Source organism: Panicum virgatum, chromosome 9N, assembly GCF_016808335.1.
Source record: "Panicum virgatum strain AP13 chromosome 9N, P.virgatum_v5, whole genome shotgun sequence".
NCBI classification, from domain to species: Eukaryota; Viridiplantae; Streptophyta; class Magnoliopsida; order Poales; family Poaceae; genus Panicum; species Panicum virgatum.
In genome coordinates, this window is record NC_053153.1 from 69,355,141 (window position 1) to 69,368,695 (window position 13,555).

At 48.7% G+C, this 13,555-nt stretch overlaps 1 protein-coding gene across 1 annotated transcript; it reads left to right on the forward strand.

Moving 5' to 3' along the window:
* Window positions 1-8,009: 8,009 nt before the first annotated feature.
* Window positions 8,010-12,966, forward strand: LOC120689302 (cysteine-rich repeat secretory protein 55-like). Its single transcript, XM_039971601.1, has 3 exons — window positions 8,010-8,285; window positions 12,020-12,180; window positions 12,266-12,966. The coding sequence occupies exons 1-3, from the start codon at window positions 8,010-8,012 to the stop codon at window positions 12,717-12,719; spliced, it is 891 nt and encodes a 296-aa protein (XP_039827535.1). The 3' UTR covers window positions 12,720-12,966.
* The last annotated feature ends 589 nt before the right edge of the window (window positions 12,967-13,555 follow it).

Here is a 13,555-nt window from a genome sequence, read left to right on the forward strand (position 1 = left end):
TTTCGCTTGGACTGAGAAGACTACAGATCAGTACTTTAAGCTTTTGCTACACATGAGAATATTCTTAACAAGACACTTTCAAGTTTGTGCAGTAGAAACTTGAATACAAGCACACTGCAGTAGAGCACTGAAATTATGACAGTAACTGAAAAAATGGTCTTCACATGAGAGACTCGGCTTCATCAGCGTCACCTCCGCTACCGTGCTCACTTGTGGAACCTCCCCCCGATGCCTTGACTAATGCTTCCTTGGCTGTTACTATTTGTTGCTTCATTGCCTTGACATTTGCTATTTGGCTTTCATCCATGTTGGAGGTGTTGCAGAACATGATCTTTTGTTCTTGATCCCACAGCAACTTCCGCTCCTCGAGGTCCTTCTCAGCTTTCCATCTTTCTTCATGTTTCTGATGTTCTTCTGTCTTCATTTGTATAAAGGTTGCAAGTTGCACGACATATTCATCTTCTCCATCGTTCCTCTTTTGTTTCTGTTTTGATTGTTTGCGACCTGAAGGTCGCTTGGAAGGTTCACGGCCATCTTCTTGTGCTTCTTGTGATGGGATCGTAGACTTGCTTTGCCTCTTTCCTTGGGCTTGTTTCATTGCTTCATATACTGATTGAAACTTCTAGGTATGGCGGACCTCCATCCAGCAGTGAAAGTAAGGAAAACATTTGGTCTCATCATAGGATTTTTGCGCTAAATTGATCTGCAACAAAGATAAAATCAACAATTAGAGAATGAGAAGTATTTGATGAAGTCATGAATTTACGAACTTACATATTCTGTATGGGGAACGCCACTTGGACGGAGACGTTCTATCTTCTCGATGCATTCTTGAAACCGAATGCATTTCCTTTGGATGCCATTCCACCTTTTTTCAAGGGAGGTAACATTTCTATCAGAGACAAAAGTCTTGTTCTCATGATAGTGTTGTGATATCCGATTCCAATATGTGCCTTTTGGTTAATCACTTCCTATTCTTGGGTCAAATGTTATGGCCATCCAAGACCAACACAACTGGATGTCTTCATTGTAATTGTAGTTTCCTCCCCGCCCTCTGCTACTGCCACTATCTGGGATTGGTGCTTGTGTGAGAACTCCAGATCGGCTTCAGAGTCTTGTGTCAGCATGTCCACCAATGACTGAGAACTGTCCATTAGATCCTATAATGCAGAGGCTAGTCAGTCAGAGAACTGTTGTTCCTACTGCTTGAGTTTCACCAATTGAATATTCAGGTATAACAGTCAGTTTCAACTCTGAAGCCTAACAATTCATACTAGTATTGACAGAATCTGAACATACTAATTTTAGTGCACAAGTAGCTGTAAAACATGCTGAGATACATGCTGATGGTAGATGGTAGCTGAGATACATGACCTGATCCATCTACAGTGATAGAGAGGTGCAATAGCCATAGGGACACCCAAAATATTGGAAAAACATTGCACAATTTGGCCATGCCTTTGCACTAGATCAAGCTGCGATTTTTTTGCCCATGTATTTCAGACTAAATTTGTGCCCAGAATTGCAGGCCAAAAAAAAGATGCAGAGTATGGAAAAACATTGCAGTTCAGAGGTGCCATGCACTATGGGAAGTTAATCAGTTGGAGCATGGCAACAACAAGCACTCTGTATAAATAGCAAGCTATGTGATCAGCAACCAAATACAGTACAAGGTGTACTCAAAATTGTAGATAAGCTAAAGTAGGTGTGGTAAACACATGAAATGAGCAAAGTGTAGCACGAGGGTACCAAATTAAACTGAGAACCAGGTGGAGTTGCTTCTACCTGCATAGTGTTGTCGGCAGTCAGGGTAGGGCTCCAGTCATACAATGGCATCGAGGAGGAGTTGAAGTAGTCGCCGTCGTCCTGGAGTGAAGTCGTTGAGGCGGATCTTCGGGTGTCCGAGGCGGTGGTGTCGGCTTCCCTTGATGTCTTCTGGACTTGGTGCGACGGAAGCTGTGCCGGCTCGGAGAAGCTCGGCGTTTGGGCCTTCCTGCCGGCGCAGGTGAAGACAGAGCCGCGATATGGTTCATGGCGCAGGAGAGCGGGCAGGAGGGGGCCAGGTGGAGGCGGTTGGAAGAGCCGGCAAGGCAGCAAGGCGCCGGGTGCGTCGCGGACCTGGCGTGGCCGGACGCCGCCGGGATCGACCCCGGCGTCGTGGTTCTGGCGAGGTAGGACGCCGCCGGGATGAGGACCTGCCGGCCGTGTGGGTGCCACGAATGTCGGCCGGCGTTTCTTGGATGCCGAGGTAGGCGCGGCCGGCCGGGGAGGGTGCCCGTCGCCGGAGATGCCGCGAGGCAGCGGCACCCCGTCCAGGCGCGGCGACGGCCTGGTCCGGCTCGGCCCGTCGCCGTCGGTGCCCCAAGCCGGCCGGCCGTCCCCCAGAGGGGCAGATCCGGTCATGGCGGGGAGTCTACCGGCGGCGGGCGAGGATCTCCAGCGACGGCGAGGCTGGATGGTGGCGACGGCGGCCGGCGCGCGAGGGGCGGATCGAGCGAGCGAGAGCGAGTGGCGCTGCGTCGCAGGAGAAAGAGGGGAAAAAATAGATGTGGGACCCACGTGTCGGGTGGAAATAGAGGGCCTTCAATTCTAGGGGCTCTGGACCAAAATTTGGTGGTCTTCACAAAATAGTAGCCCGTTTAGTGATCCGGCTGGAGCTGTTTTTTTTTTCACTTGGGAGACTAAAACAAGAAATAGAGGCCCATATAAGGACCCGGCTGGAGATGCTCTAAGTAAAGGGTGATTAAATTGAGGGAATGGGAGAGAACGAGTGCTCGTACGAGCCCAACCGTCGACGCGGACTCCCCGTCGCGTCGTTGCCCCGCCCTGTCGTCGATGTGCTTTGTCAGTTCTTCGTGCGGCCGAGTATGCCAATAATTGCTGCCGAACCCAGCTTCGTAGTAGGATACTGACATACTGTTGGTTGCTTAATCGGTTGGTTAGCTTGGCACTATGGGCCTGTGTGTCCGGTCCTGTAGACGGTGCGGTTGTGCCAAATTTCGTGGAGCTACTGTGCCGCTCGCTGCTCGTGTTGGGTGGCTTTCACGATGTATTTTAATCCATCAGTTTTTTTTAAGGGAACGGGTGGACTTCTCACTTCTGGATGGGCTTCTTCAGGCCGCATGTGATGATGCCCCGGTAAACGGACCCGCGCGGGGGTAGGAACGAGGCCCAAGTGCAGGCCATTCTGATCCCCCGACGCTTCTTTCTGCTCTTTCGTTCTTCTGGATGAGCTCCCCTGTCGTGGATGATGAGTGGCACGCCACGCCCACACGACTTCAAGAGTAGGGAGATTGGTGGATGCACGCACACGATGCGTCTGCTCTTCTTCTTCCTTTTCGGCCTTCATGGTGCTTGATTTACGTGCAGTATATAGACAGTCAAACTTGGGATTGGTTGAGGTAACTTATCACTACCATCTATAGTTCTATACCATCCTCATGGTGGTTCACTGTTTCGTTCACTCACTCAAGGTGGATGTTTGGATCCTTGGACTAAACTTTTCTCTTTTTTTTTACACCGATTAGATGGACTAAGGGCCTATTTGGGAGGGCTCTGGCTCTCTGCAAAAAGGGTGGAGATGGAGCTGGAGCTGATTTTTGTGGCTCCACCTTCTCACAAGCAAAGCTGCTGCTCCACTTTCTCACGTACATAGTATGAAGCCACTCCACTTCCATAATATTTGGTAGGGCTCCGGCAGGAGCCGCCGAGAGAGACGGAAATGGAGCCTTGCCAAACAGGCTCAATAAGAGCAATGCGGCTAATTGTCGAAACGAACCACTTAGTCTAATTAGTCCATAATTAGCACATGTTTACTATAGCACAATATTGCCAAATTATGGTCGATTAGGTTTAATGGATTTGTCTCGACAATAGCCCCTATTTATGCAATTTGTTTTTTAATTAGTATAGATTTAATAATTCTAATTGGTTTCCAAACATTCGATGTGACTGGAAGGCCTAACTTGCAAGGGTCCGCCCGGCGAGTACAATTTATCTTATATGCAAAATACGAATATAACAAACAAAAAAAGAGAAACAAACCTAAATCTCTAAACCTGAGGTCTCTGCTTATTTTTCTGACTCCCAGGAATTTTTTTTAAAACAAAATCAGCGAGCTTTCATCTATGAACTGTGATGGGCTGCTATCAATTCGGAAGATATCGGAAGATGAAGGGGGTCGTCTGCAAAGCCCAGGTCAAGGAGTCGTAACATGCATGGCGCCAATCGAGCCGCCAAGCCAGCTAGCTCGCAATGTCTGCAAGTGCCAACTGCCAAGTGCCCGTCTGCGGTCTGCCCATGCCCACCCGTGGACGGTGGACCAACTGCTGACTCAGCGGTCAGCACTGCTAGGACTGCAACTCGATCTGCATGCTTATGTCCCCATCAAAACGGCACGCAACCAAGAAAATTAAACAGTCAAAGGACGGCAGCAACCGGAAAGCACCTCTCTGCAATCCTAATTCCTATCCACTCTCCCTCTATATAAAGCTCCAGCACACCCTTCACAAGTGGAGCCACACGAATCACTAGCATCTTAATAAGTAAGCAAGCACTTGAGCTCGGCACGCATGGAGTTCAGCACGATGCGCCGCTGCGTGGCGCTACTTGTCTCATTGGCCCTGCTCCCTCTGCTGGGAATGGCCGCGGACTCCATCGGCAGCTACTGCGCCGGCAGCAGCTACGCGGGCAGCAACAAGGCCGTTGCCAGCATCAACGCCGTCCTCGCCGACCTCGTTGCCACGGCCTCCACCTGGGGCGGCTACGCCACGTCCACCGCCGGTGTAACATCCCAGGTTTTGGAAAAATTGAAATTCCGAAAGCTCCGGGTTCAAAAACCAGAACCTCCGGTTTTACTCTGCTCCGGTGGGCAGAGCACGAATCGCGGCACGCCGCACGTCGCCACCGCCGCCAGCCATCCTCGTGCCACGCGCCGGCCATCCTCATTCCATGCACGTCCTTATCCCCTGAGGAGCTGCCGTGTTCTTCTTTTCATTCTCTTCTTCCTCGAGCTCAAGCCGAGCTGAGCCGCCCCGTCGCTGCTCCGGCCATCTCCGGCCGCCGTTCGTCGATTCCTCCCACCAGCATCTGCCGAGCCTCGTCCTCCACCCATCCACGAGCCCATTTGAGCTGTTCCCCGACCGAAATCGATTCCCCACGGCCGCCACCGCTTGAAACTCTGCCTCACGTGTCGAGCTCCATTCTCCTGCCTTTCTCCGCATGACCTGAGCTCGGGGGTAAGTATCACGGCATCCCCCTCGACCTCTCCAGCCATTTCTTCTTCCATTCCGGGCGTCGCGTGCATGCCATGGCAAAGATCGGCTGAAACCGGAACCGCCGGTTTTAGAAACCGGAACCTCCGGTTTGAAATTCCGGAACCTCCGGTTTTGTCAGGGTTGCATATCCAAAATGTTATCTCATATATATATATATATATATATATATATATATATATATATATATATATATATATATATATATATATATATATATATATATAGACACACACACGCATATCATTTCATGCAGTTAATTTTAAGCACAATCGTAGCATTGCACTAACGCATGCATTTCATCCATGCATTATAGTGACCGAACCATCGGAGGTCGAACCAGTGGAGCCCACCGAGTCCGTTGAGCCTGAACCCGAAGTCCCGTTCGCGGTCGAGCCCGAAGCTAGCCGAGGCAAGCAGCTAAGCATGAATTCTTGCTCCTATTTAACCTGATTTAATTAGTTATCTCATCGGGTAATGTTGGGTTATATATATATTATATATGTATTGCATTCTTGCACCTATCTGCGTTCATTATCCTTTCTTGATTTGTTATCCTTGTTCTTGGCACCAGTTAGTCAGTTAATCACTTAACTTGACTAGATACTGAGCTATGCTTAGAACAATCTTTTCGCTCACTAAAAAGGATAGTTTGGAGTATGACACTTACCGGTTACCCTTGATCGCACTGGTTCGGTTTAGTGGTAAGGGTTTGGTAGTATCGAGGTTCGAGCAGAATGGTAGGGTTTAGAGAATGAAGTCACATGAGCATAGTCCGCTTGGATCGATTAATGACTGAGTTGATGCCATCGGCCTTGAGCACCTTTCCGTGCTACCACATATCCAATATAATGGTACGGATGAGCCAATTATCTTCTTTGACTTGATCATTGATGTGCAGTCCTAGATACGTGGCTACGGGCTATGCAGAGAGGCTTAGTGTGTCCCCAGGTGGACCTATGTGTAGAAAAATTTAGAGATGTCCCTGGTGGAACTAAGTCTCTACTCGTAAACTAGGTGTGAGGTTCAATGATCGAGCCATGTTGGGAACGGTTGACGCGAGTACCGCCTTATCCAACTTTGGCCAGTTGGGTGAGTCGCATGGTCCTTGCGTCGTGTGGGTAAAGTAGTACACCCTTGCAAGGTTATTATCAATTCGAATTGCCGCGCTATCGGATATGAGCAAGCTCTTGGTTCGTCGAATTCTTCATAGAGAGTTTCGGTATTGTTGGTTTTGGCTTCATGTCATATCGAGGATTTATTATAGATTATGTTACTCTCTTAATCAACTAAAATTGTTTGGAGGTTGGGCAAAATTAATTAAGTTTGCTAGGTGATAGTCTAGACAGCTCATGTTTATGCAATAATTACTTAACCCTAAAGTCTTTACTTGAGCCTTTGCATGATCCTTGTTTATTTAATCGCGTAAGTCTTGCGAGTACCTTTGTACTCAGGGTGCTTCTAACCCTAGTTGCAGGTGAACCGGAAGTGGTGTTCGGCCACTTCTACCCCGCCGATTCAGGCGCGGGGGAGGAGTAGGTCGTTGAGGCTGGGATGGTGTCCTTGAGCAAGACATCATCATCGTAGTATGTTTTTATCGTAATCGAACTCTGTGAGGGCATATAAATATAATAATCTTTAAGTTTCTGTTTAATATGGCTTTCGTGAACCCAAGGCTTGTAATGAAAGTTAGTTGAACCCTCCTATATTGAACTTGTAATTTTAAGTGTGTAAAGTTGCTCTTTGTGGATCATCGGCAATGTATGTGCTTGTGTAACGGTACGTGTGCTTAATCCTGGGCATGTGGCAAACACGTACCGGGACTACCGGGTTTGCTCTCGTCCTAGGTGAATTGTGTTGATTAAGTGCCTCTAAGATGTTGATTAGCACGTGGCATGTCGAAAGACGGACACGTGCTAGCCCTCATCTTAAAGGATTAATCAATAATTTCACCTAAACCGAGTGCAAATTGGGCGGTTCTCACAACGGGTATCAGAGCTGAGGTTCCATGGAGTGAACTTAAAATTTGCTTAGGGGGATGAGAGTTAAATAAATTTGATCATTTGCACTAAGATTTATGTTTGTTAAAAATTTGAATTTAAGGTAAAATGATACCCTTCTTCCTTCGTCTTAGAGCTAATTCTTCCTTATTGCTTCACTTGTTTAACTAAAATGTGCTTAACCTCTCTTGACTTTGTGGGTAGTGGGCGCGTAGGAAAACCCTTTGACATCCGGAAAACCTTTTGCTCCTTTTACCGGGGTTGAGTAGGTGGGAATCACCCATTGCCCTAAGTGCTAGTAGGAGGATTGTAGCGCTGCTGGGCAATGCGGTTGTTTCGGATCGTGAGTGAGTGCTAGAACGTTAAGGCGTGCTCACAATGTGAGGAGACGACATGTTGCATTCATACCTTGCATGCTTACATTCATGCATGCATATACTCTTTTGGTCCCCAAATCTGCACCCAATCACTCTCCCATGCGGCTGATCAGATTTTTGCCCATCTCGTTCTTGTTAATCTTAGTGGACCAAATCTACTCTATCTCTTAGAGTTATTACTCCTGTGTTGATCAGTGTTAGATTTTTATCTACACATTGTCTTTCCACCGTTCCTTCGAGTATCCTTCTCTATCTTTTATTTCCCGATCGCTAACTGTTTTGTTCATTAACAGTTAACAGGATGGTGTTGCGCTCGGGGACTGATAGGGATGATGCTAGTGCATCGGGTGCCAACCGCAATGGCAACGATGTTCCCCTTCCTGAACCTCCCAATTCACCCAACCCTCGCGGACGTCCTGGCCCGACAAACTGAACTCATGGCGCACTTAGTCAATCAAATGGGCAATGCCGGCAATCATGGTCCAAGAGCTGAGCCTCCAGTGAACAGGTTCGGAGAATTCTTCCGCACCAACCCACCCATCTTTCATGGCTCCAAGGATCCACTTGATGCAAACTTCTGGCTCAATGTGATCGAAGAAAAACTTGGTCTTATTGAGTGTGAGCCACATGAGAAGGTTCTTTTTGTTGCTCATCAACTGCATGACGCCCCTGGGGCTTGGTGACGGAATTTCAAGGCCTCTCACCCTGCTAACCACCGCTTCACATGGGATGAGTTCCACACAGCTTTCCGCTCTTTCCATATCCGCAAGGGTATAATGGATATTAAGAAGAAGGAATTTCTAAACCTTACTCAAGGACGTCGTGATGTGATGGCATATGTCAATGCCTTTAATACCCTTTCCCAGTATGCACCTGAAGAAGTGGCCACCGATGCCAAAAAAAACAAGAATGCTTGTATGATGGGTTCTCTGAAGAATTACAAGACAAGCTCTCCACTACCAAGTTTGAAGACTTCAATGATCTGGTGAATATTACTAGCAGAGCCGAGCACAAGATGAAGAATCTTGAAGCAAAGAACAGGCGTCCTGCTCCTACCTCGGCGGGTGGTAGCTCCTCACGTCCACGTCTGGGGCCTTCTCCTCTTCCACCTCGGGCGCCGAGAGCTCAACCTCCCCATCCTATGTGGATTGTGCGTCACCCTCAATCTCTTCAGGAACAAGCTCCTAGGCTGGCCAAAACCTATTGGAACAACCCCGGTGTTGCCGCAAGAGGTCCATGCTACAATTGTGGTGGCATGGGTCACATCTCTAGGAACTCTCCCTTTCCAAGATAGAGTGGTGACTTCAATGCACCTAGGCCCAATAACCCTTCACTTCAAGCCCCGCGTCAAGAAGCTAAGCCACCTCAAGTTCCTAAGCGTGGTCGTCTCAACTACACCACCGCTGAAGGAGTTTCGGAGAATGCCGAAGTGCTCATGGGTACGTTTCTAATCAATCCCCACCTTGCCATGGTTCTTTTTGATTCTGACGCAACTCTCTCATTCTTCAATAAGAAGTTCGTACTGCATAGTAATCTTGAGATGTAAAGTCTACAAGTACTATACCATATAGAATCACCAGGTGGAGAGATCATTTCTAAAAATTTTGTAGATAGGGTTCCAATTCTCATCGAGGGAGGTACCTTCCAAGCTAATCTTCTTATCCTAGATCAGATGGATTAAGATGTGAATCTTGGGATAATTTGGTTGAGTAAGCATGATAGAGTTAACAAATGTGGGCCCCGCATCATCGATCTTTTGCATATCTTTGGGGGTAGAGTTCTTTTCTCTCTCTACCACACCCCACTTTCTTATTGAAGTTCATCCTTCCGGATATTGTTATATGTGTACACAATCACCATCAATAAGACTCTAGGAATGTCACATCATGCCATGTCAGGTCACATATACCTCAGATCTTAGATAGTTATCCTGTCTAGGTGATTATGGCCTCAACCTAGTCTAAGTTTTATCCTTCCCCTCTTGCTTACCCAAATCTCGGGACGAGATTTCTTTAAGGGGGGGGGGGGTAGATTGTAACATCCCAGGTTTTGGAAAAATTGAAAATCCGGAAGCTCCGGGTTCAAAAACCGGAACCTCCGGTTTTACTCTGCTCCGGTGGACAGAGCACGAATCGCGGCGCGCCGCACGTCGCCACCGCCGCCGGCCATCCTCGTGCCACGCGCCGCCCATCCTCATTCCGTGCACGTCCTTATCCCTTGAGGAGCTGCCGTGTTCTTCTTTTCATTCTCTTCTTCCTCGAGCTCAAGCCGAGCTGAGCCGCCCCGTCGCCGCTCCGGCCATCTCCGGCCGCCGTTCGTCGATTCCTCCCACCAGCATCTGCCGAGCCTCGTCCTCCACCCATCCACAAGCCCATTTGAACTGTTCCCCGACCGAAATCGATTCCCCACAGCCGCCACCGCTTGAAACTCTGCCTCACGCGTCGAGCTCCATTTTCCGGCCTTTCTCCGCATGACCTGAGCTCGGGGTAAGTATCACGGCATCCCCCTCGACCTCTCCAGGCATTTCTTCTTCCATTCCGGGCGTTGCGTGCATGCCATGGCAAAGACCGGCTGAAACCGGAACCACCGGTTTGAAATTCTGGAACCTCCGGTTATGTCAGGGTTGCATATCCAAAATGTTATCTCATATATATCTTTTTACGCATATCATTTCATGCAGTTTATTTTATGCACAATCGTAGCATTGCACTAACGCATGCATTTCATCCATGCATTATAGTGACTGAACCATCGGAGGTCGAACCCATGGAGCCCACCAAGTCCGTTGAGCCTGAACCCGAAGTCTCGTTCACGGTCGAGCCCGAAGCTAGCCGAGGCAAGCAGCTAAGCATGAATTCTTGCTCCTATTTAACCTGATTTAATTTGTTATCTCACCGGGTAATGTTGGGTTATATATATTATGTATGTATTGTATTCTTGCACCTGTCTGCGTTCATTATCCTTCCTTGATTTGTTATCCTTGTTCTTGGCACTAGTTAGTCAGTTAATCACTTAACTTGACTAGATGTTGAGCTATGCTTAGAATAATCTTTTCGCTCACTAAAAAGGATTGTTTGGAGTATGACACTTACCGGTTACCCTTGATCGCACTGGTTCGGTTTAGTGGTAAGGGTTTGGTAGTATCGAGGTTCGAGCAGAATGGTAGGGCCTAGAGAATGAAGTCACATGGGCATAGTCCGCTTGGATCGATTAAGGACCGAGTTGATGCCATCGGCCTTGAGCACCTTTCCGTGCTACCACATATCCAATATAATGGTACGGATGAGCCAATTACCTTCTTTGACTTGATCATTGATGTGCAGTCCTAGATACGTGGCTACGGGCTATGCAGAGAGGCTTAGTGTGTCCCCAGGTGGATCTATGTGTAGAAAAGTTTAGAGATGTCCCTGGTGGAACTAAGTCAATACTCGTAAACTAGGTGTGAGGTTCAATGATCGAGCCATGTTGGGAACGGTTGACGCGAGTACCCCCTTATCCAACTTTGGCTGGTTGGGTGAGTCGCATGGGTAAAGTAGTACACCCTTGCAAGGTTATAATCAATTCGAATTGTCGCGCTCTCGGATATGAGCAAACTCTTGGTTCGTCGAATTCTTCATAGAGAGTTTCGGTATTGTTGGCTTTGGCTTCATGTCATATCGAGGATTTATTATAGATTATGTTACTCTCTTAATCAACTAAAATTATTTGGGGGTTGGACAAGATTAATTAAGTTTGCTAGGTGATAGTCTAGACAGCTCATGCTTATGCAATAATTACTTAACCCTAAAGCCTTTACTTGAGCCTTTGCATGATCCTTGTTTATTTAATCGCATATGTCTTGCGAGTACCTTTGTACTCAGGGTTCTTCTAACCCTAGTTGCAGGTGAACCGGAAGTGGTGTTCGGCCACTTCTACCCCGCCGATTCAGGCGCGGGGGAGGAGTAGGTCGTTGAGGCTGGGATGGTGTCCTTGAGCAAGATATCATCATTGTAGTATATTTTTATCGTAATCGAACTCCGTGAGGGCATATAAATATAATAATCTTTAAGTTTCTGTTTAATATGGCTTTCGTGAGCCCAAGGCTTGTAATGGAAGTTAGTTGAACCCTCCTATATTGAACTTGTAATTTTAAGTGTGTAAAGTTGCTCTTTGTGGATCATCGGCAATGTACGTGCTTGTGTAACGTTACGTGTGCTTAATCCTGGGTATGTGGCAAATACGTACCGGGACTACCGGGTTTGCTCTCGTTCTAGGTGAATTGTGTTGATTAAGTGCTTCTAAGGTGTGGATTAGCACGTGGCGTGTCGAGAGACGGACACGTGCTAGCCCTCATCTTAAAACATTAATCAATAATTTCACCTAAACCGAGTGTAAATTGGGCGATTCTCACGGCGGGAAGGGCAGCGCCGTCATCTACGGCCTCGCGCAATGCCGCGGCGACGTCTCCGCCGGCGACTGCGCCGCCTGCCTCGCCGACGCCGCCAAGCAGCTCCCCAGCACCTGCAGCTACAGCTCTGACGCAAGGATCTGGTACGCCACGCGTCTACACGCATGCTGACATGGCGAACCTGGTACGACCATTATTATCTACATGCATCTTTGCACGTGCGAGCAGGTACGACTTCTGCTTCATGCGGTACGAGAACGCCGACTTCATCGGGCAGGCGGACATGGACGCCGGCGTGATCCTGGTGAACGTGCAGGCGGTGGACAACGCCAAGGCGTTCGAGAAGGCGGTGGCGAAGGTGGTCGGGAAGGCGACGGCGCAGGCGTCGGCGGCCGGCAGCGCGGGGCTCGGGCGGGGCAGGGACCAGTACACGCCGTTCGTGACCGTCTACGGGCTGGCGCAGTGCACGCGGGACCTGGCGCCGCTGGCGTGCGCGCAGTGCCTGTCCACGGCGGTGTCCCGGTTCGGCGGCTACTGCGGCGCGCGGCAGGGGTGCCAGATCAACTACAGCAGCTGCAGGGTGCGCTACGAGATCTACCCCTTCTACTTCCCGCTCGCCGGCGACGGTCGCCGCGCCGTCACCGACATGACCAAGAACACCAAGATCGTCGTGCACCCTTGATGATAAGTTGTTTGTTTGTATGTGTGTGTGTGCTTGTAATAAGCTAAGCGGCGCATCATGATGTGCTTGCACACTTAAGTTTGAAAGTCGCTAAGAATGAAGTGACTGGCTTGATGTACGTTGGTCGTTGGATAAGGCTATGAAGAAATAGCCTTTGCCTGTGTAACTGGGAATAAAGATGTGCTTGCTACTGCTAAGCAGTTTTAAGCACACGTCTGCGTCGAAGCAATAATATTGATAAGTTAGCTACAGCCAGTGGCCCTGACGAGTTATGATTCGGTCGCGCAAGATTCGCTACATATCTGTGTGGATGTCTCCTTTGGCTTCTTGCTCAGCTGTATATTCGTGTTCGATCTACTTCCTTTTATGTTTCGATTCATAATTGTCCTTTTTTTAGTTTTCTAACACAAAAAGGAGTGTGGGCAAAAGGAAAGGTCACACAAAATTAGGACACTACTCCTGGTAGGTGGGTGGGTGGGGGGGGGGGGGGTGCGGGCAAGGCAGCAAGCTGGTACCATGTGCCCTGATAAAAATCTGCAAATTGTGCCAAAAAAGAAGTGTTCCTTGATACAGTTGACCCTGTTGTATAATGGTCACCGACACCAGCGTTTTCGATCGGCAGGCTTCGTCGCAAAACGCCTCGATTTTTTTGGTGCTTACTGAAAAAGGAACCACCACTGCAGTGTGCGTGCCTGCGTGCGTGCTGTCACACCCCAGAAAAAAAAGGGAAAAAGAAAATGAAAATCCCCGCCGGGCCCACCTGTCAGCCGCCTCCTCTCTCCCTCTCTCTGTTTCCAGCGCGCCGCCCGCACGCGTCGTCGCCGGCGTCCATCCTT

Coding starts and splice junctions, on each gene's coding strand:
- LOC120689302 (XM_039971601.1), top strand. CDS start 8,010: ATGGCAACGATGTTCCCCTTCCTGAACCTCCCAATTCACCCAACCCTC. Junction 8,286..12,019: donor AGTGTGAGCCACATGAGAAG/GTTCTTTTTGTT, acceptor ACCTAAACCGAG/TGTAAATTGGGCGATTCTCA. Junction 12,181..12,265: donor AGCTCTGACGCAAGGATCTG/GTACGCCACGCG, acceptor ACGTGCGAGCAG/GTACGACTTCTGCTTCATGC.